At 47.9% G+C, this 24427-nt stretch overlaps 1 protein-coding gene across 1 annotated transcript in view; it reads left to right on the top strand.

Moving 5' to 3' along the window:
• The window catches only part of LOC147715132 (NEDD4-binding protein 1-like), a 411610-nt gene that overhangs the window by 367032 nt on the left and 20151 nt on the right, over window positions 1-24427 (top strand). Inside the window, exon 6 of the mRNA XM_086923616.1 lies at window positions 875-976. Coding sequence (XP_086779742.1) covers window positions 875-976 — 102 coding nt within the window. The remainder of the gene's footprint in view (window positions 1-874; window positions 977-24427) is intronic.

The raw sequence follows: 24427 nt of genomic DNA, 5'->3' as shown, positions 1-24427 counted from the left end.
CAGTAGGAAAGAGCATCAGGACAGTAGATACAGACACCTAGATTTTATTTTATTTATCTACTATCTGACGTATGTCTGAAAAATGTTGGGAGAGCCAGACAACCTCTAGGTGAGCTATGGGTAATTCCTGGGCCCAGTCTTTACCAAGGTCACTAAATGTGAACTCTGTACTGGCAAGAGTAAGTAGGTTTTATGCTCTATCTTAGTCCTGAAAGCGGAGCGTTAAGCAGACTTGGCATCCCCTCTTGATCACTAGGGTGAGACTAGCTCCTTGTGAGTCTGAGCAAGACTAGTCTATACTCTTTTCCGTACAAGGCGATTGTGAGCAGGCATTGGTGTCCTCTCTTGAACTCTATTCTGGGCGACTCTGAGTATGATCTTGGTGTGAATCCAGCTTTGATCATGTCTTGTATGGAGTGATTCATACTCTGGTCACTACAGGTAAAACCAACTCTCTTTGAATGTGTGCAAAGGCCAAAAGTAGCCAGCTTTGGAGATTGTTAGTAGGGCTGTATCCAGTTTAGGCAGTAGCGATGAGATCAACTCTTGGTGAGTCAGTGTTTGGTACAACCAGCCATTCCTATTGCTCAACGATGAGTCTAGCACTGCATGAATGATTCTGAATAGGGTGTGGTCCTTACTGTGATCACTGCCACTAAATAAGCCTCGGCAGGGCACTAGGGTGAGTTCATCTGAGTGAGTCTGAGCTGGGTTTGTACCATTCGCTCATCATTCTGGATATGCTTCATTCGATCTCCTTCAAACCCTTCTGTAATCTATCCTGCCCCCTGCTTCATAAACTGTTTATTTTCACAACTCCACATACATGTCATCTCTGTGGTCTGACCTCTTTTCCCATTCTTCCTCCACCCAGACTTCTGCAGTTCACCTTTGTTGGAGACATTTTCATGATTCCGGATGACCCACTTGGACGGCATGGCCCCTCTCTGGATGAGTTCCTCAGCAAGACTGGTGGGTAAGTATCAGGCTGGTCCAGTGTATCTTGTGCTCCTTCTTTTAGGTAATGTAATTTTCTTTGGAAAGCCCGCAACACTCCTGCTTATACCGTACTACTTAATAAACTGGAATATTTCACTATTTTGTGGCTTTCCTAGAGTCACCTTCTGATCTTGCGTGCAAATCTCAGAAGTCTGTGCACATGTCTGGGATAGGACCGTGTCTCCCCTGTGCGGTACCCAGTCAGGTTTCCTGTTTCATCTATGTGGTTCTGAAATTTCACAATCTCATGATATGAAATCCTATTCATTCACAATGTGTCGTGCACAATTTATTTTATTCCTATATCATTCTGTTTATGTTTCCTTTCCCATTCCCCAATGCATTTTGGACCCTGTTGGGTCCTTCTTCAGAAGATGTCCTGTGAATCAAAAGAAACAAACCTCTATATTTAAATATTCCCAACCATACAACAAAACAGGATATTGTTGTACCCTGTGTAATCTCATTTGGTAGAAGTATGCTAAATCGGATCATGCTATTACAAGCATAGTAATTAATGCATCATGAACTTGTGAATTCATTGACCTCTGTCTCTTCCTTGGTATGTTTTCTCCATTTGTATGTTGATGCTGTTTAATATGGCCTTCCAATAATCTGAAATCAGTGAGAGATAAATAAAGAAATTTAAAAGAGGTATAATAGGGGGGCGTGGCCAACTGCCGAGCATGGCGGCAGCTTGAAGCGGGAGCTCCTCCAGGTTAACCGGCCTGCATCATAAATCCGCACACTGATCCGGTCTTACACCCGCTCGAAGGAGCGACATCGGCTCGGGGAACCGAGCGGCACTGCTAGATCCGATCCTGGTGGCGATCGGCCGCCGGGAACTGCTCCATCCTGCAGCAACGTGCGACGGCCTGCGCCTGCTTGGACGTACCGGCCTGAAATAGCCAGCGAACCCGGGCGGAAGCTCGTCCTCCTCGGCCGGGGCGCTGTGATGCCAGCCGACCACAACCGGACTCTATCACAAGAGGTACTGCCGCACGCCGCCTGCCCGGCGCCCGCTTCTGTATACCCCGAAGGGACTGTGGGGACCTAGGTTAACTGCGGGTGTCATCCGGAGGCAGCGCGATCGCCAGAGACAGCGAGGGTCTCTCGAAGCTCCGGGAGGCGCCATCTTGAGAAGGTCAGGCGGCCGGACGCGCCGTACATGCTGCGGTCTGAACAGGGGGCCCTGCCGTCCCCCCACGCTGCTACCGACCCGAATTACGCCCCGAATCAGCGGGGGGCCAGTTTGAACCCCAATATCCTGGGGAAAGGGAGGCATCGTGTGAGGGCTTTTACAGTGGTGCCCACCTAATGTGCCACTCTGCTGCACAAGCGATCCCATCCTAACGAGGCTACACCACTACGCGGAGGGACTCAGGTATATTCCGCGGGGTGCCTCCTGTGTGGAACAACAGCGACGCAGCGCCTAGCAGCGCTACAGGGAGCGCGAAGGGAAGGAGTGGCAGGGCACTGAGCCGCGCAAGACCGCCTTACGGGCCGGCAGGCCGATCGTCACGGACGCCAGCAGCACCTTGCCTGGGCCCTGTGGAAGGCATACGGTGCCCCCTTGACTCCAGTGGGGCACACAATTGACCGCCTGGCGACCGGAGATACCACGCACCTCATAAGACAAGACCGACCCGGCGACCAAGTGATTTTACTCCCCCCACCAGCACAACAACATGGCGGGCAAGGGTACAAGGAGTGCGTCGACCCAAGCGAAGCTAGATAAGTTTGCGTACAGCCAGAATGGACACTCCCAGAGTGGCGGCCGCCACTCTGCTGGAACAGCCCCAGAAACAGGCGGGACCCCGAAGGTGACCTTAGAGGACGTCATGAAAACCCTTACCGAGGTCCGGACGACAGTGGGCTCCATCTCTTCCGAGGTGACTCTGCTCCGAGCAGACTTCAGGAAAATGGCGGAAAGAGTGTCCCAAGTGGAAGTGGTCACGAAGTCACTCATAGAGGACACCTCAGACCTGCAAGTAGCCATGGAACGCATGGAAAGGGTCACTAAACAGTTGCAGGAGAAACTCGACGATCAGGAAGGGCGTTCCCGGAGAAACAACGTCCGCATCCTGGGCCTGCCGGAATCGGAAGGTAAAGCCGCAATGGATCTGTACGTTGAGGACCTAATCAAAACCCAGCTGAAACCTAAAGGCCTATCACACTTCTTTTCTGTAGAACGGGCACACCGAGTTCCGGGTGGAGCGGCTAAGCCGGGCGCTACCCCGCGACCAGTACTGGCTAGACTGTTCAACTTTAGAGACAGGGACGCAATCCTGCAGGCGGCGAGGGTCTCTCCACCTGTAAAGATTCAAAACTCAACTTTGGCCTTTTTACCGGACTACACGGCAGAGGTGGCTAGGCGAAGGAAATCGTTCACGGATGTGAAGAAGACACTGCGAGACAAGGGCCTTCCATACTCAATGCTATTCCCCGCCAAACTGCGCTTAGTGGCTGAAGGAAAGACGTGGTTCTTTGACACACCTGAGGTAGCTAGAGAATGGCTTGATGGCTGGAGGCAAGTGGGCAAACCCCAACGCCCACACAGAGAAAGGCAACACCAACGCAGCGGAGGGCCGGCAGATCATCCGTCCGGCAGCCCCGCGAACGGGGAAGATGCAACGGAACTGGAATCAGATCTCGAAAGGGATTCACTTGACTCTGGACAACCTGTTCAGGGCTGACTTGAATGGGCTGCAGGTGGGACAGCATGTTTATAGCCCTTGGGACCTTGATGCCGATGGAGCTGAGTAGGGCGGGCATTGGCCGGTGCCTGTAGGGGGCTCACCAACCCCACGAGCAAGTAAGATGAACAGGGATGGGATGAAGCACTCTGCAATGTTGGGGAAGCGGGCGGGAGTTCGTCCGTGGTGCAGGGGAGCAGGGAGGGGGCAGGGGGGGGGGGGCTGTGGGGGGAGTTGTAATGTTATGGTTAATGTTCTCTGTCATCGTCACTTCAGTATGGGCAACGGTACTACACCAGGCCCCACAAGTCATTGCACATATGTCACAATCCACTTCCACACATCAATACCGCTAGATATATACCTGAATGGCCCGTCAGGATCGAGATGCACCCGCTGAGGGCGACCAGCCAGTGACAGGGGTGCCCCCCATGAAACTGCTCACGTGGAACGTTAGGGGCCTGGGGGATAAAATTAAAAGGGGCCTGGTCATCCAAACCGTCAAGCGCCACGGGCCTGACTTGGTAATGTTGCAAGAAACGCACCTGGCTGGATCAACGTGCAAAGCGCTGGACAGACGTGGGTATGCCATGGCGGTACATGCAGAATTCACTACAGGGTCTAGGGGCACTGGGATACTCCTCAAAAAGAACTCCTCCTTCATGGTTAAAAGTCGCAAGACGGACGATCAGGGTCGATTTGCGGCACTGTCTGGCCAGTGGGAAGGGAACGTGGTGTCCGTGTACATCCCCCCGGCACTACACTCAACGGCGCTGCCAGCGCTGGGCCAATTCCTTCTTGACCTCCCTGAGGGAGACATGATCATTGGGGGGGACTTCAATGCCATAACGGACCCCTTACTAGACACCTTTCCCATACGGGACCGACGGAGGGGGACTTCCGCACTTCCTGGTTTCTTGACCGCACTAGGCCTCACAGATGTCTGGCGTTGCCTGAACCCCACAGCGACTCAGTACACACACTACTCCTCTACACACAACAGTCTCTCGCGCATTGACTACTTTTTCTTTTTGGGGGTGGGACTGGGATCAGTAGACAGACTAGAAATCCTGCCCAGAGGTATATCTGACCACTCCCCTGTGTCCCTCCATATTACGTCTAAAGACAGGAAGCGCGCCAGGCTCTATTCAATTTATCCCAACTACTTAACAGTCCCTGGTATCAGGAAGAAGCTTAAAACGGCCACATCGCACTATTTTGTAGAAAATACAGGGACGGTTTCCTCGCCTTCAATACTCTGGGAGGCATACAAAACAGTCCTGCGCGGCGCAGCCATAGCGGCTATTACAGGGCACAAACGAGACGGATGTATGACGTTACTCCGCATACCGTTACAACTACCTACCATTACAACGCGACCATTACAACGCATACCATTACAACGCATAGCGCTTTGGGGTGCTGGATAGTGGTAAGTATAATTTACTATTCTAACTCCAGTCCCCGTGGACCCTAGGGAAGGTGTTGGATAGTAAATTATACTTATTCCCTATCCTAGAGCGCCCCCCAGCGCAATGCGTTGTAATGGTATGCGTTGTAAAAGTCGCGTTGTAATGGTAGTGCGGAGTAAAAAATGCGTTGTAACAGGTGCATACCAAACGAGACTCGAGGCGTGAACTAGCTCAGTTAGAACTGGCACTTAACACTGCACATACCGCCCACATGTCAAACCCCACCCCTGACACTACACATACGTTGCACCTCAGACAACAGCAACACCTGGCCCATCTCACATCGGTCACGAAGGGTCACTTGGCAAGCACCGCACACAGGATATACGATGTGGGGGACAAAGCCGGGAAGATGCTGGCCTGGTTAGACAAGCGGGGTGGAAGCAACAGAGGTATTCAGAGACTCTATACACAGGAAGGTCAGCTGCTGACACACCCTGAGCAAATAGTGCGCACCCTGGCGCGCCATTATCAGGAAATATACACACCGGTTCGGGCAGTCACTGAACGGGAGGCGCTGGCATCGCTCGACAACATTGCAGTCCCCACACTCTCACAAGAAGCGCAACAAGAACTAGACACGGACTTGACAGAAACCGAAATCCAGTTGGCAATACAATCGTTGCAATCTGGCAAGGCGTTAGGACCTAATGGGATACCCGTGGAATGGTACAAAGCATCGGCTCCCTTATTGAGCAAACCCCTGCTGGATATGTATGTTGAGAGAATGAGCAGAGCAGAACTCCCACTGGACCAGCGCACGGCCACTATAGTCGCCATTCCTAAGCCGGCAAAGCCACCGACGCTATGCGCCTCATACCGGCCCATCTCTTTGCTCAACGTGGAAGCGAAAATCCTGGCGAAACTCCTGGCGGGTCGCCTGACCAAACACCTACACACCCTAATACACCCTGATCAATCGGGATTCATGCCGCATAGAAGCACAGCACTGAATCTACGAAGGGTCCATGGTGTCATGGAACGTGCGCATCTCCTTTCAGAGCAGGCGGTCATCTTATCCCTAGACGCCAAAATGGCCTTCGATCTGGTAGAGTGGGAATACCTGTTTGCTGTCCTTGCGCGCATGGGATTCGGCCCGAAATATATCGCATGGGTACGGCTACTATACAAATCGCCGATGGCGCAGGTGGTGGCAAACGGTCGCATTTCACCGACCTTCCCCCTGGGCCGCGGGACCAGACAAGGGTGCCCGCTGTCGCCCCTACTCTTCACGCTAGTACTGGAGCCACTGGCTATCCTGCTTAGAGCAACACCACTATTTCGAGGCCTCGTCTGGGAGGAGGGGTGGGAAGACAAAGTCTCCTTGTATGCGGACGATATGCTGATCTACATGGCTAATCCCAATGAGGGTATTCCTGCCCTGTTGACCCTGTGCGACGAGCACGGGAAAGCGTCAGGCTACACCTTAAACTGGTCCAAATCTATATTCTTCGTCCTCAAAGGCCCGGAGCCATTATTGCGGGATGACTGCCCCCTGCAATTAACGACCGGCTCATTTAAATACTTGGGTATTTTCGTCACCGCTAATGCGGCAGACTTCTACACCGAAAACTTGGGACCGCCTCTGGCACGTCTACGTGCTGACATTAAGTACTGGGCTACCCTGCCGCTCACCCTCCTGGGACGGGCAGCGTTATATAAAATGATGGCGCTCCCTAGATTTCTTTACGTGCTGGAAAATACCCCTTATGTGGTGGCTCCACGCTACTTCCAACAGGTCGCTGCATTGGTGTCTGCTCTGCTGTGGAGTAATGGCCCAGCCCGTATAGCACAGGACAAATTAGTTAAAAGCTGGTATGAAGGGGGAATTGCGCTACCCAATCTTCAATTGTATTACTGGGCGTCCCAACTTAAAATAATCAATCATTGGATCCACGTCCCGCGGGAGGACCCCGCTTACAAGGCGGACTGGTCACAGTTGGGAACAGACGGCATGCTCTCGGTGTTGTATACTCACTCCCAGGTTCGGAAATTAATTGGTCCGACATTACATACAGAGACCCTCTGGCACACGGCACAGGCTCGACTGGGTTGGAAGGGAAAGATCACAATGATGACGCCGTTATGGGACGCAAAAGCACTAGGGAACTTGAGGTCCAGTAGAGGTTTCGCACGGTGGGACCAAATTGGGATTTCTGTAGTGGGAGACCTCTGGGACAAGGGCTCGGTGATAGAGTTCCCACAACTACAACAGCAGTATGGTCTAGGGCCCACTGAGACGTACAGGTATGTGCAAATCCGGCACGCACTACTACACGCAATTCCACCTGACACCGCACTCCCGGAATCGTCCCCACTGGAAGACAGGCTACTGACGGATTTTATGGAGCAAAAGGCAACCTCTCTCACATACAAGAAGCTGGTCAACAACCTGACAGACCCCACGCAGAAACTTAGGGAGAGATGGGTTGGGGAACTGGGTGACATAGACGACACAGAATGGAACGAGGCGCTTGCATCACCAAGAGAAGTGGGTATATCGGCTAGGTTCAGGTTGGTGCAGCTCAAAATTCTACACCGCACGTATTACACCAGGACACTCCTACACAAGATACAGCGGACACCACACCCCTTCTGCCTGAGAGGATGCGGGGAGGAGGGAACTTTACTCCACACACTGTGGGATTGCCCACTAATCCAAAATGTTTGGAGACAAATTATGCGCACAGTCTCCCAGGCCCTTGAGATTTCACTTCTACCTGAGCCCCGTAAATGTCTGTTGAACATTTGGGACCCTACTGATCTGAACAGATATGAACAATTATGGGTCACGTTGGCTGTAACGGTGGCCAAGAGAGACATCGCACAAAAATGGGGTGCTCCGGACTTACCTACGGTGTCTGGGTGGATTAGGAATATGGACCTTCTAATGGTGAAGGAGAGGGCGGTGTACGTACTGCGAGCCTGCCCCCGAAAATGGAATAAAGTATGGATGCCGTGGAATAAATACAGGGGGGAACCATGCACACCTTTGCCGGAAGATGACGACTTAGAGTCGGAGGAAGATGAAGACTAGAAGGGGCGAGCTTGTATGTTGTACTCGGGTTTTGATGTTGGGGTGGAGCGAGAAATTGCTAATGCCTTTGAAAATGTACTGACACTATGCAATGTGCACTGACTAACTGTGCAAGAGTAAGACACTCTAATGAAACGATGACATTAGTTGAGTTTTGTAATGACAGAACATTTCTTCTTTCTGTTAGTTTAAATTGGTAAGAATAGATTGATGCACCGTAACTGGGCAGATTGCGAATAGGAATAGGTTATAATGTCCTGATGAATGAGACTTTATGCGAAATAGCAGCTCTTATTTCTTACATATCCGTAATGTGGAGATAAACACGAACGCTCGAATGTGATATTGAGTATCCGTAGCTTTGATACGACCATGTACTGAAATGAACCTACTGATCACAAATGTTACTGTGAATAACTTTTCTGCCCTCCTGACAATAAAGTATTTTCAAAAAAAAAAAGAGGTATAATAGACTACAAATTTGGGGCTGTTTGCAATTGGGCAGACAGTTATGCCAAGAAAAGGACAGAACAGATCAAACCATGGGGCCATAGGTTGGGGGCTAGGTGCAGGAGGAGGGACATCGACCACACAATCAAAACCCTGAGAAACACCAACCACACACTGCACATAGAGTTCACTGCAAGCTATTGATGGTCAGCTGCCAGCAAAAGCTACCATTGCCAGTTGTTATAACATGTTTTTTTTTAACTCACAAATCCCAGCTCAAAAGTAAAAAAAAGTGATGCAGGAGAGACACACAAAGAAAAAGAAGAATCAGCAAGAAGTCAAAACAAGCATTTAAAATGCAATAGGTCTCACGTTTAAGCTATTGGCATTTGAAGTGACAATGCCTTTTAGTTATGTTTTTTGCAAGCCAACTCCTATTTAAAAGGCATTGTCATTTTTAATGCTAATAGCTCAAACACTCTCAAATGCGTGACCACTTTAATGGTGGCCGCTCCCCTTTGTTTAGACGATTCTCGCCTTATTCAGGTTAAATCAAGCCGCAGCTAAAGAAAGGTGCGCAGCCACAGTGAAACCATGGCATGGGGTGCTTTAACAAAATTAATTTGTTTGTGACGTTGTGATGCCCAGATGCGGGTCCCGTGCTTACTGTGCCACTGGATTCAAGCTAGCTAGGCTGAGAAGGGGTGTGATCCCCTAAACTGGTCCTAGGTTGCTAGTTTCCGGTCTAGGATCTGTCCTGGCAGTTTGGGCTGGACTGTTCCCATGGGGAGCAGGGTCAAGACTGATTTGTTTATGGCTGGGTCTAAAATAGGGTGGTGAGCAAAACAAGGATGGATTAAACCCAGATCTGTGACTGAGTGAATGTTTGATTTGCTCAATATTCCTTCCATAATTTGTTCTTTTTGCTTCCATTACCAACACCAGCATACGATCTCTTGGGAGGCGTTAGTAAGGGAAGCCCCTTGTCCGGTTGCCAGCGTTAGCACACCAGGACTAACTCTGTTTTTCATGCCGCCCAGTGCCATTGCTCAGCTTTTGCAGTTTATGTACGTCTACCTTGAGCATTCCTAGACTTTCTGGATTGTATGCATAGATTTTACACCAACCTTTGTGCTTCCCAGTAAAAGTTGGCAGCCGTCCAGAGCAGCGGAACATAAAGTCGTTGATAGCCACTAAAAAATACAGCATATTGTGTTTAAGGCTGAAAAAATATGGGGAGTTTGTTTACACACTCAAAAAGTCCTTTAAATCCCATAGAAAGACCTCAAAAATACAGTTACTAGGTCTGGCTTCCTGTGGCCAACATAGAAAAGAGACCCTTCTCCAGTGAAGCCGTGATACAATGTAATGCAGCAACACAACGTAGAGGCAGCTTGTCACAAAATACAGGCGGCAGAGAGCAAAGTCCGGCATTCAGACATCATAAAATGCTAGTTCAGTACCTCCTCACGGCCTCCGATTTTCACCGCAGATACAATGTAGGGGCAATGATACAATGTAGAGATTCTCTCCACTGATTCTCAGACTGCTGCAGGACCATAGGTTGGTTCAGTGCCTCCCCAAGCCCTCTGACATCTTTCTGTACCCTAGGGCTCAACCTGCACTGATGCAAGTCTACAATCCGATCACACGTTTGCTCCCACGGGACATACCGTGCACTGCAATGGCAAAAAGCTCAATGAATCAGCCCCGCCGTAAATCAAAAGCCCGGCGTGGTGTCTCCTGAGGTGTACTCCACAGCGTTGAGGGGGAGTAAAAGTTGAAATGATCTGTAAGGTAGTGAGAGAAACTGCTCACAGGAGCTACCGAGCTCCAGTCGCAGTGTTCAAGGTGCTGGCCATTATATTGCCGAAGAGACCCTGAGCTACTCTGCTATGACCCCCAGAGTAGTATTGAGATGGGGCAGATGGCAGCAACTTCTATGGAGTCTCCTGCATTAGTTGCTTCAGGCAATAGTGAACCCCTGCCTAGATCAGGCAATCAATGGCAACCTCAGAGTGTAAGCTCCTACTCCATCTCTCTCGGGTAGGGAAGCAGATGCTAGTGGAAGACCTAAAATGATCAGATTTTGCTGACCTTCAACTGCTTAAGGGAAACAAAAATACTTTTTCCCTATTCACAAGACCCAGTCTGCCCAATATTGTGAGTTGTGGCTTGGAAGAAATAGAGAACTTCAAACCAAAGACGCAAAGAGCGCTGTACATCCTGTCTGAAGCAAAAGCTCAGGAAGCAGAGATCCGAAGGCGTCATCAAAGAGAGGTCTGCTCAAACTCAAATCTTTCTATAAGCTGTGCTTCTTACTCATTAAAAACAGTATTCTATGTTTCAATCTGGGTAACTGGCCAATCACCATCTATGCCCATCTGTGTGCCTTTTAAGGAGAGCAAAGGAGCAGCTATTGACCCAAATAAGGTTGTTCATCTCAGCACTCTGCAAGACACTATCTGCACCCCTTATACATCGGAGATAGAAGAATAAGAGGAGATCTCAACCCATTCATCGACTGCTACAACTACCAAAATCCATGCTCAAGACTATATTAAGAGAAATCTGGGCAGTTGAAGTAATAAGGCGGTGCAAGCTGATAAATTTGAGAATCTTACCCTGAAAGTCTTGTCTATTGAGCAAGAATTCTGTGAATTTGCAGACATTCGTGAAAAAAAAATCGAAAATAAAATTCAGATTTTGGAGGGGTTGCCAACCACTGCAGAATAGAAGACAAAAACTTTGTTTGATCAAATTAAGACGCTTAAACGGAAATGCAAGGCCTTGGAGAACAATTCTCACAGATCCAATCTGCGCATCGTAGGAGTATCCGAGGACTTAGAAACAGCAGGTAGTACTGATCACTCAGAAGCAACTATGATTAGCTGAATTGTCAGACTTATTTCGACTCATGTTCTGGGTAGCCCGCTGGTCAACGGACAAAGCTCTACAGATTTACTCTCTATTGCGCGTGCACATAGCTTCCCAACGAGGTTATATAAGGCAGGGAATTGGCCATGTACCTTCATCACCTATTTTCAGGACTTTAATGTTAAAGAAAAGGCATTCTCGATTGTCAAGGAGCGTAGGAGATTCTCTGTGGCTGAAGGCTATTACTTTTCTATTTTTCCAGACTTGGCCTGGAAGACATTCCAGGATGCGGGAGATGATGGCTCCTATCCCCAGATTTAGGGCGATGAATGTTCAAGTTTCCTTTGGGGGTTCCTCCCTGAAGATTAGCTGGAAAGGGTCCTTTGTCACATTTTCAGAACCAGAGCAAGCTAAACGTTTCTTTGATGTTGAATGGAATGCACACTGATTATTTTTTCTGGCACTGATACACGATAATGGGTATCTTAACTAACTAACTGGGAGGTGGGGTATTAGGGGTTAGACACTTTAACGATGTTGATTTTCCAAAGAGTGTGAGATGATACTCCTATATTTCCTGGATGTCAATTGTGACATTTCAAGAAGAGGGTTGGTTTCCACCCACAGGCCGTGCCGAACCTGGGTTTTTCTGGAAACCTATAGGAGTGTGGGGATGTTGGGGAAGTTGGACAGGGTGAGGTAAAGAGGGGTAGTGATGGGAGGAGGGGAGAGTCGAGGAGTGGGAGAGATAAATGAAAAAAAGAGAGCACAAGCAGGGTTAACACTAGGAAAACCTAACAAGAGTAACATAAGGTTGGCTAAAATTATATCATGCAAGGAAAAGGGGGAAAGAAGAATGCTAAGATATTCTCTGAAGCTTGCCGTATCAAACGGATATTTTGATTCTTCAAGAAATGCATCCTACAAAAAAAAAGGCTATCCACTGTATATCTAAGACTATATCGCACCTAGAATATATCGTCTAGTAAATGCCACATACTGTTCAGGGCAACAGGCAGTCTCTATTATTATTTTTAAAAAGTATTTTAGAGTTTTACAATCTAACGCAGACTTTGAGGGTAGGTTGGCAAGGGTGGATATAATTGATCAACAAAGCAAAATTCACTTTGTTTGGGTAAACTTTTTTTGCATCAAACAATCCACATCCGCGCTTTTTTCCCCAATGTTATTTGAGTTGAGTGATGTTAGCCTACCCATCATAATAACTGGCGACTTTGTGTTTATAAAGTTCAGCTCTTCATACAACCAATGCTCACCAAACAGCCCCACTGGACAGGACTAGAACCCATATATTAGATACGATGGGTAATATAACTTCCTCGATATATGGAGGGAGCAAAATCTGGACGTGTGGTCCGTATTCTTGCATAGATTTTTGTTTGATTAGTGCCTTAATTTTCTAGACTTGTAAAGCTGAGATTTTGCATCTTCTTTATTCTGATCGCTCTGCTAGTGAAATTAAATATATAGGCACTTTTGGTTGCAATATTAATCCACAAGGGTCTTTCTTCTCTATATACTAGATGGCTCTGATTACCTCAAGCATCTGCTCTTATTTACGCAGAAATTTCGTTGCTCAATCAAGAATCGGCTAACCCTTTTGTAATATGGGATTTTCTAAAAGCCTGTATTAGGGGAATCTCTCAATCGTTTATTATTAAGATCTCTAGAGTGGATAGCAAAGGGGAGAAAGTTATTAGGGGCCAATCGTTGCACATGCCACAGGTCTCATCTCGCTCTGTGGCCACTCACATCACATATTTACAAATTATAGGATTCGAAGGCGACATTTCTGCCTTAATATTAGCACGTGCAAATAAAAAAGCCTACCAATCCAAAACTCAAAACTGCAAAATGGGAGAAAAATCAGGGAATCTTGTGGCCTGCCTGTGTCGGGCTGATATGCCGAAAAGTGTGATTAAATAAGTTCAAAACAATCTTCATTAAAGTATTTTGAAGTATACAGCAAAAACCAAATACAACATAATGTAGCAGAAGAAATAAAGGGGAAAAAAAATTAGGTATAAATTCATTATCAGGTCATAACGATGTTTAGGAAAAAGAAAAATGTTACAGCAGCATGAAGCAGTTTAAATTGTGTTTTACACAATACTGGAGTGTATAGATTGCTAGATTTCGAAACTGGAGTAGTAGGTACAGCAACAGTGGGGAAGGTGTGGGATTGAGTTGATGTAAGAAGATCGTGTACAGTGTACAGGATGTATGTGTTTTTCTAGCGCTGGTAGGTGAGATTTGGTTAGCTCGGGTTGTGTTGAATTTCCACAGCCTATGGGTTTGTTTTTTTTTAAATGTGTTTATTGAGTTTACAACACAAAAGCATTACATTCCAACAATCCCCCCTCCCCTGGTCTGACTTTAGTTACAAGTACTGTATGAGCAACAGTGTGACAATCCCCTGTCAGGTGTATACACAGCCTTTCAGCCAACAACCCTCAGATGGGCAGGCGGCAATCGCACTAGAACTGCAAGCATGTACGCCACTGGTCGACACATCCCCCCTTCCTCAGAGGGGGTCCCCCTCGGAGCTACGTCCATGCAGTGTCTGTCCGGCACCCCAGAATGTCAATCCCCCCCCCGCCCCCCCACCATCCACAGTCTAGGGTCCCTGTTCGCCCTCCACGGTATGAGTGTCGCTGCTGCTAGTAAGGTATGTTTGGTATAACCCCCAGAAGTCTTTCGGGCGACTGGTAGGAGGAAACAGTTCGCTGTAGTTTTCAGACTGCGTATAGCAGATCCTGTGCCCAGCGTGTAGGCGTGGGCCTCTCATCCAGCAGCAGGCTACTACACTCCTAGCCATTAGCAGCCCCATGTCCACTAATCGTCGTGCGGCCCTTGGAAGTTTCTTAGTGTATCCCAGGAGAGCCAGTGCAGGGTCAGGTGTAAGTTCTATTTCCACTATTCTACTAATCTCCGTAAAGACCTTATCCCAGAATTCCCATATTTCCGGGCATTGCCATGCCAGGTGGATGAAATTGGCGTCTGAGGCGTGGCATCTCTCACAGTCCGCAGTGTCGCGGAGGCCGTACCTGTGCAGCCACTCCGGTGTGTAGTATACCCTGTTGAGGAACTTGAAATGCACTAGCTGGTGTCTGCCGTTAAGTGATAGCCTCCTACTATTGGTGCAGCAGTATCGCCACATGTCATCATCTATCGTTATCTGTAGGTCAGTCTGCCATGCGAGGCGTGCCTTTGTGTATGTATGTTCCCTGTGTGCCTGTGATATTTTATATAAGTTGGACAACAATTTCTGAGGAGTCTTAGCCTTGATAATAATGAGGATATGGCTGAGCCTCAGGCGGCTCAGCCATATCCTCACCCAGTAATTCTGTAAGCACGCGCCGCACCCTATGGAACTGAAAGCGGATCAGCAGTGGCGCATCGTCTCTGTTATTTGTCGCTTGCTCCCAAGTCTTGGCTATTCCATCTTGGAACAAATCTCCTGCCACTGTAATGCCTATGTTGTGTAGTGCACGTACGACTCCTTTCTCTTTGACAGGGGACAGCCATCTGGCCCAGTCCACTGGCATTATTGGGGTATATAGTAGGGTGCCCCCCGCAACTGTAGGAGATTGTGCCATGCATGATTAGTAGCAGCGATTGAGTCCAATACGCCGGTTCTACGATCCACCGGATTAAAGATCGTGGATGGGATCGAGAGGGGGTTAGCAAAGAGTGTTTCCATTCGGACATGTGGAATAGAGCCATCGCCGTGCAGCCAGATATGCAGGTGTGCAGCCTGTGCCACTCTATAATATAGCTCCAAGTCCGGGGCACTGAGCCCCCCATACTATAAGGTAATGTGAGTACTGTCCACTTGACCCGGGGCTGCTTCCCTGCCCAAGCCAGTTTGATCATGAGCTGAGTTAATGGTTTGAAGAAGGATTTAGGGAGTACCATCGGGAGGGTCATAAACAGGAACCGGAATTTGGGCAACACCACCATCTTCATGATCGATATTCGCCCCAATAGAGAGAGCGGGAGCCTGCACAATGCTGCAACGTCGTCCTCCAGTCTGCTGAAGGCCGTGCCGTAGTTTGCTCTAAACAGTATCTCAGTATCGGTGTGGAGTTGTATTCCTAGGTACCTGACTGTATCAGTGGTCCATTGCAGTGGATATTCCATTTTGATAATCTGCGTGATCGGAGTTAAGGGAAAAGCTAGTGATTTTGCCAAGTTGACCTTCAGGCCCGATAGTGTGCCAAAGCGAACCCCCTCTCTCAGCACGGAGGTCAGGTTGTTTTTTAGGGTCTCGGACATACAGTAAAGTGTCGTCTGCGTACATAGACACCAGTATTTTATATGTGGGGAAGCCAATGCCTTCGTTGCCATGGTACTCTCGAAGTGCGCAGGCTAACGGTTCGGCAACGAGGCGTATAACAGGGGCGAAAGTGGGCACCCCTGTCTAGTGCCTCTACTGATGGGAAAATCGCCGGTCACCAAATTGCCCAGGCGGAGTCTAGCCCTCGGGGAGTTATACAGTGCCCCTGTCATCTGAAGAAATGGTAGCCCCAGGCCCATCCGCTGTAGTACCAAGCGCATGAATGGCCACTCAACGGAGTCAAAAGCTTTTTCCATGTCTAAAAATACAGCCAAAGCTTTCCTGTCCTCCCGTACATGTTGCATCGTGCCCAGGACCGTTCGGATGTTATATGTTAGGTTCCTGCTGGGAATGAAATCGGCCTGTTCAGGGGCCGCCAGCCGAGGCGCCAGAAGCGCCAGACGATTAGCCAGTACTTTAGCAAACAGGTTGGTGTCTACATTTAGTAGGGAAAGCGGCCTATATGAGCTGCATTTGTCCCGAGGTTTGCCTGGTTTTGGTATTGCGACCAGCAATGCCTCCCTCTTGGATTGTGGCATACTGCCCTCCACGCAAACATCATCAAAGAGTGTGGAGAGGTGCGGGAGTAGTTTGTCCTTAAAGGCCTTGTAGAACCCTACAGTAAGGCCGTCTGCACCCGGTGCACTGCCAGCACGCATACCTGTCAAAGTCTCTGTGATATCATCTTTATTTATTTTAACACTTGTTAAGCGCGAACAATTGCCCACAGGCGTCTCGGCGCTGTTCATATGTTTGCTCTCCTGTGCTACTCTATTAAACTTATTAGAGGCTAAATAACCAAGTTTTCAGTTTCTTCCTGAAAGAGATGAGGGTTGGGCAGGATCTTATAGATTGCGGGAGAGTGTTCCACAGCTTTGGGGCCGTGACCAGAAAGCGTCTGTCTCCCCAGTTGACCAGCTTGGTCCGAGGTACCACCAAATCATTCTGTGTTGTTGAACGAAGTGTTCGTGGGGGAGCATAATGAACAAGGTTGTCTCTAAAAAATTGGGGTGCTTGATGATGTAGCGATTTATAGACAATACATAATGTTTTAAATTTAATTCTGTTCCTAACGGGGAGCCAGTGGAAACTTCTTAAGGTCTCGGCTATTGGCTTAAATCTGGGGGTATCTGAAAGAAGTCTGGCTGCAGCGTTTTGAATTGTTTGCATTTTCTTGATGACCCTAACTTGGGCATTGGAAAACAGTCCATTACAGTAATCCAAAGCCGATAGGACCAAGGAACTGACCAAAGTTTTGCCTACATTGTTTGGGAGAAAAGGGAGAATCTTCCTTATCAAGCGTAATTTGAAAAATGCTACACTAGCCGTTTGATTGGCATGGGCCATGAAATTTAGTTTGTCGTCAAAAATGACGCCCAGATTTCTCACTTTTGTGGCTGGTTTTGGCAAAGTTCCAAATGATGAAGGCCACCATGATGGCGACCAGTTGGGGCTGAGATGGCCAAAAGTGACCACCTCCGTTTTCTCAGAGTTTAGTTTCAGACAGTTTGCTGACATCCAATGTCCGATGGCCAGCATACCTGTTCTGAAACTTTCTGCTACTGTTTCCCCATCATGTCTAACTGCCAGGATCAGCTGGGTGTCATCAGCATATGAGGTAAGGTTCATCCCGTGCGCTTTGATGGTTTTTGCGAGGTCCGACACGTAGATATTAAAAAGTGTCGGACTAAGGGATGAACCTTGTGGTACCCCACATGGCAGTGTTAGCTCTGCGGACTTGAATTGACCCAGAGTAACGGCCTGGGTTCTCTCCGCCAAAAAAGATGCTAAAAGATTTTTAGCTAGGCCTTGCACGCCCATCCTTGCGACACGGCTGACCAAGATCTTATGGTCAACCGTGTCGAAGGCGGCCGATAAATCCAAAAGCACCAGAAGTGCTGCACCACCTTGGTCTCTAATTAATCGGATATCATCCGCCGCTTTAATAAGCGCTGTTTCCGTTCCATGAAACTTACGGAAACCGAATTGTGATTCATCGAGCAGATGGTTTTGCTCGATGAATTCCGTAAGTTGAACATTCATGGCTTTTTCTACTATTTTTGCAAGGAGTGGTAGATTAGCTATGGGCCTAAAGTTTTTCAATTCTGTTTTATCTAGGCCAGGTTTTTTTAGGAGAGGTTTTAATAAAGTTTTCTTTAGGTGGGTTGGAAAGATGCCTGTATGAAACATTAAGTTGCATATTTTAGTTATAACTGGAATCACCGTATCCATTAACGGACGGAGGGTGTTCAGGGGACATGGGTCTAAGGCTGATCCAGATTTAATGGTTTTAATGATGTCGTAAATTTGATTCTCTGTAACTTCTGCAAAAGCAGATAGAGTATTACTTGAGAGTGGGGTCATTATCTTTTCTGTGTTTTGACTGTGCCCAAGATTAAATGCAGCGAAAATATCATTCACTTTAGTGAAGAAGAAGGAGGCCAATGAATCACAGAACTCTTGTGAACAGGGGGGATTCAGGTCTGGAACAGATCCCGCCAACTGTTTAGTTATTTCAAATAACTTTTTGAATTTTTAGCGCTTTCGATCTGCTCTGTATAGTACCTTTTTTTAGTTTCGGTGATTAGGAGTTTGTATTGAGTTAAGAGTACTTTGTACATCTTTCTGTTTTCTTGATCATAGTTTTTCCTCCAATGTCTTTCTTTATTTCGACATTGCTGTTTGAGTTTTCTGAGCTCCTCAGTATACCATGGTGCTGAAGGACACCTTCTGTTCCTGGATATTCTTTTGATTGGTACTAGGTTATCAGCTGCCTGGTTCAACCATGCGTGGTATTGTTCAGTGGCAGTACCAGGATCATTAGACAGGGAAGGTTTGGAAGTTTCCAGTGTGTCCCTGAAGTTAGAAATATTAATGTCTTTCCATACTTTAAAAGACTCTGGTATAGGATCTGGTGTTGTGGCAATAGGAGGTTTACCAATATGTATCGTGGCCAGTACCAGATGATGGTCAGTCCAGGTCATTGGCAGGACATCAGTCACTAGTAAATTCTCTAGATTGGTAAATATTCCATCTAGGGTGTGTCCAGCATTATGAGTAGGGCCTTTTACCAGCTGTGTTAGGCCAAAAACCTCCATTTCCGACTGCAGGGAAATGGTATCCTTGTCCTCGCTACAGTCCAAGTGGAAATTAAAGTCTCCTAATAGAGTAGTGGACTTGTCGTTGGCGGAAGCTTCTAGGATGGTAGTGATTTCTGTGAGAAATCCCGACCGAGTTTCAGGCCGTCTGTATAATAAAAAACCTCTAAAATTAAAAGAGGGGGACAAGTAGATGTCAAATTGAAACGCTTCACATGTCTTGGAAGGAGTTGTTGTGATGCGAATTTTAAAAATGTCGCGGGCAATTATAGCAATCCCACCTCCTCTCTTGCCCGTTCTGTCTAACCTGTAGGATTTGAAACCTGTAGGGACGGCTATTGCAAGGTCTGGATCTGAAGTTTTATCCAACCATGTCTCTGTCAGGAACAGTATATCGATGTTCCTGTCAGTGATGACATCTGCTATTTCTTGCCTGTGTTTGGCTAGAGAGCGCACATTGATAAGGGCTATTAAGAAATTTAGTCCTGTCTGTTTAAGGGTATTACCTCTCACAGTGTGATTTAGGAGGGGAATAGCCGTCTGACAATGCTCACAGTATAGTGCGTTTATAGGCGATATAAAATCTGGACTATACCTTGTGCATGCTGCTTTCGCTTGTGGACGGAGGTCGTTCAACAAGGCATGTGAGTAGTGTAGTCGTCGGTCAGCTCCAGTAGAGCCAGGGGTTGTGGCCCTAGGCCCGTGACCGGCGCGGACGGGCGCAGACGGGCTCGCCTTCGGCGCGCCGCCGGCGCGCCCGCTGCGCCCGCCCGCTGCGCGGACGGGAAATGCTGTTGTTTTTATCCATTGGTCGTGTGAGGAGGGTGGGAGGGACGATAGGCTCGACCGTCTCCCTTCCCTTCCCAAGATGGCGGATCCGGTGGGTGGGAGTAAGTGCCCAGCGCCAATCAGGAGCGGACTGTGGTGTGCTCGTGACACAGCCTGGAGCGAAGTGATCTCGCCCGAGGTAAGGATCAAGTAAAAACTGCCCTTAAAATATTTACAAGAGTTAAAATCCCTGATCCTGCAAAACAGCTGTATTATTAGCGTTCAATTTACACGTTGTAACCAAAGAGGCGCAAGGAAGCGCAAATAACCCCGGCTTCCGCCTCAGGGTGAAAACGATCACAGTATCAACAAACAAGACCGAGCATCAAATGAAATGCCCTTAAATAGTCTGGGAGGGCGGGAGGGACGATAGGCTCGACCGTCTCCCTTCCCTTCCCAAGATGGCGGATCCGGTGGGTGGGAGTAAGTGCCCAGCGCCAATCAGGAGCGGGCTGTGGTGTGCTCGTGACACAGCCTGGAGCGAAGTGATCTCGCCCGAGGTAAGGATCAAGTAAAAACTGCCCTTAAAATATTTACAAGAGTTAAAATCCCTGATCCTGCAAAACAGCTGTATTATTAGCGTTCAATTTACACGTTGTAACCAAAGAGGCGCAAGGAAGCGCAAATAACCCCGGCTTCCGCCTCAGGGTGAAAACGATCACAGTATCAACAAACAAGCTTTCTCTATTGGGTGCATCAGGAATTCCCCGTGCGCGTTGGTCAGCGAGGGAATGTCCATATGGTCAAGGTAGTCAGTGATGTCTTCTTCAAGGTCTCCGCTTTTAGACTTATATAGTTCAGCATAATAGGCCGTAAAGACTCTAGCTATGTCTGCTACCTCTGTCATCACCTCTCCATCCTCCGACTTAACCTCAGAAATATGTTGTCGATCCCTTTTCCCGCTGATAACCCTGGCTAGGACTGAGCTGGGTCTCTCCCCCTCCCCGTACGTTCTCTCTATCCCATATGGGTCACTTCTCTATCTGCCTCCTCATGATACTCAGGAGACTTCTGAGTTCCTCATCTACCGTATCGGTCGTTTGTCTACATTGTGTGTCCTCCAGGGCTGCAATCCGTCGCTCAAGGTCCGACAGTCTCTGTCTAATGGACTTGAGTACTCCAGAGTGTTTGGACATTGCTATGCCTCTGATGTATACCTTAAATGTTTCCCAGACGACCTGGAAGCTGTCCACTGAACCCACGTTAGTCTCAAAGAATAAGTCTATAGCTTCTGCCAACTCCCCTCTGAATACCGGGTCCAGAAGCGAGTAAGGGGGGAATCTCCATGTGAAGGGCGGGATGGCCTTGCCTGGTGTGTCCAGCACCAAAAGTACTGGTGAGTGATCTGAGGGGGTCCTGGGAAGTACTTTGCAGTCCCTAATTTGTCCCAACATGGATGCTGATGCCAGCCAGTAATCTATTCTGGTGTGGATCTCATGGAATGCTGAGTAATGGGTATATCCCCCCTGCTCTGGGTGTCTGTGCCGCCACACGTCCTCAAGGCCCAGACAAGTATTGATGCTTCTTAGCGCCAAGGCAGCCATTGAGGGGCGACGGGGAGGGCCAGCAGATCTGTCAAGAGCAGGGTCAAGGACCAGATTAAAGTCCCCACCCCATAGTACACTGTCAGCGTCGTACTGCTTGACTATGTCAGCTAGGGACCGAAAAAAATCTGGGGAATCAAAGTTGGGGCCATAGGATTTGATTACCACCACATCGATGTTGGGTCCTGTGCACCTAGAGACGACATATCTGCCCTCTGTGTCTGCGCGCAGTGGATGGAGGGAAAGGCCAGATTTTGGGTTGACCCAGATTGACACCCCCCTGGCATGCGACGTGTACCCTGCCGCCGCAATGTTATCCTCCAGCCCCCTGCAGCGCAACATACTGCTGGTCATGGGGAGGTGGGTCTCCTGTAACAAAGCGATGTCTATGTGGAGGCGCTGCAAATAGCTAATAGAATGGGTAAGGTTGCCTCCAAAGGAGTTTGTTATCTTAATTAATTTGAGTTAATTATGAAACTGAGTTGAATACAGGAAACTGAATTGTCCTGAGTGAAATGAATTCAAGTAGATTAAAAAACATTCATAGACTTATAACTAATTAGACACAACAAGACTTAACATTGAGACAAAAACAAATAGACGTGTGCATAGGCAAAAGAATGAATTTTATCAAAATTGGGTCATAAAGGGAAATATACAATGCAGAAAGAAATATGCACAACAGGAATACAGGATCAATGTCTGAACACAAATCAAAAATCTCTGTAAAGCCTGTCAGCCGCCTATCCAAAAATAAAGATTTAGCCGAGTTTTCTTTTGGATAAAGCTGGGAGTCGACGTTTCGGTCTTTATGGACAAATCTTCAAGACCATCATCAGGACAGTAGATAGTTAATATTGTAAATCCCTTAGGTTGATAACTTTAGCTCCGTATGATGGAGGAAGCTGATGTGTAAGGCAGAGGCAGCGGTAGATCTATTCGGTCACAAAGGAAATCGTAAATGGGGCTTTATATCTTGATTTGTCGGACCTCACCTTCTAGACGCGCCAGGAAGAACAATTAGGGCTTTCTTCTTCGTGTGTCACTCCTCACAGATTTGTCAAGGGGATCACAATGATCGTCAGGGATGTACGATCTGTTCAAGTCTTCAAAGTGCAAAAGGAAAAATCCGCCGTCTCTCTGCAAGCGGCGGATTTTTCCTTTTGCACTTTGAAGACTTGAACAGATCGTACATCCCTGACGATCATTGTGATCCCCTTGACAAATCTGTGAGGAGTGACACACGAAGAAGAAAGCCCTAATTGTTCTTCCTGGCGCGTCTAGAAGGTGAGGTCCGACAAATCAAGATATAAAGCCCCATTTACGATTTCCTTTGTGACCGAATAGATCTACCGCTGCCTCTGCCTTACACATCAGCTTCCTCCATCATACGGAGCTAAAGTTATCAACCTAAGGGATTTACAATATTAACTATCTACTGTCCTGATGATGGTCTTGAAGATTTGTCCATAAAGACCGAAACGTCGACTCCCAGCTTTATCCAAAAGAAAACTCGGCTAAATCTTTATTTTTGGATAGGCGGCTGACAGGCTTTACAGAGATTTTTGATTTGTGTTCAGACATTGATCCTGTATTCCTGTTGTGCATATTTCTTTCTGCATTGTATATTTCCCTTTATGACCAAATTTTGATAAAATTCATTCTTTTGCCTATACACACGTCTATTTGTTTTTGTCTCAATGTTAAGTCTTGTTGTGTCTAATTAGTTATAAGTCTATGAATGTTTTTTAATCTACTTGAATTCATTTCACTCAGGACAATTCAGTTTCCTGTATTCAACTCAGTGTCATAATTAACTCAAATTAATTAAGATAACAAACTCCTTTGGAGGCAACCTTACCCATTCTATTACGTCTTTACCCAAGCCCCCAAAGGTTTACTGGGTTGCTCACTTTATTTACCACCGCAAATAGCTAATGACATTCCTAACCTTACGATGGTCATTCAGGCCTCGCATATTCCAAGTGAGAGCTCTTAGTTTAGGTGTGCGTGCCTCGTTGCTTACATTGGCCCTGTCAGCCATTAAGATATGGCAGGTGTATATTGAGAGTGGTTGTCAGTTTTGAGCCCAGTGTCCGCAGTATGTCTTGAGTCAGATACCATGCCCCCCGTTGCACCATAAACTTTCCCACCCCAAAAGCCCCACATCCCCCCTCCCACAGCAGACCAACCCCAACACGGCCTCGCATGAGTGTCCCCCTCCCCCCTCGTTCCCAACTGAATCCCCAACTGTGAAATCCCCTTTGGGGCCTTCAAGGTGCATTGCGCGCAGGGGCCGAGGTTGCCAGGCAGCCCTCGATTGTGTTGATTTAAGTCTCTGCCAACGACCCCGCTCCGAATCCCCGCCGCACCCTGCAATTACATCAGCTTGCGTGTATTTACCAACATTGAGTATCAAGAATATCAGTCGTGCCCAAATGGTACCGCCCAGTTACTGTCTCTCGCCATCCGCGGGGCCCCAGCACCCGTCCAGGCATACTAGGAAATAACAGCCCACCTGGGCCCCCCGCCACCAGACTTACAATTCATTTGAGTCTCACCAATAAGTAGGGCGATCGAGGAATCGAGGCTTCTTCAGTGGTGCCCCGCTGACTCTCGGCTCGTAGAGCATGACGGCAGTCCAATGTAATGGTCCCATCTGATTTGGCCCAGTCTATTGCAATCTTGCAGAGATTAGCTTCCCCGCATGGCCGTTGCGTTGCCGCCCTATTCTTGCTCGTCGAGCTGACTTCTTTGATCCTCGCAGTCCACCTGGCCATCAGAGTCAGAGCGACGTGTCTTGGACCATCCTTTCAGTGCCTGCTGGAGTGCTTTTGGGTCTGTAAAGGAATGGGAGTGTCCCTGCCGGTTAACTCGTAGTTTTGCCGGATATAGCATGGCATAATCCAGTCCAAGATCGTGGAGCTGTCTTTTTTATGGGGGCAAAGTGCTTACGTGCCTCTTGCACTCTCGCCGTGAAGTCAGGATATAGGGAGATTTCGGAGCCTTCGAACTGCAATGTCTTCTTGTCTATAGCGGCCCGGAGAGCAGCGTTTCTATCTCTAT

The sequence above is a fragment of the Lissotriton vulgaris genome, chromosome 5 (genome assembly GCF_964263255.1).
Source record: "Lissotriton vulgaris chromosome 5, aLisVul1.2, whole genome shotgun sequence".
Classification (NCBI taxonomy): domain Eukaryota; kingdom Metazoa; phylum Chordata; class Amphibia; order Caudata; family Salamandridae; genus Lissotriton; species Lissotriton vulgaris.
Note: the sequence above shows the minus strand (reverse complement) of the source record. Positions and strands in the feature narration are given on the sequence as shown.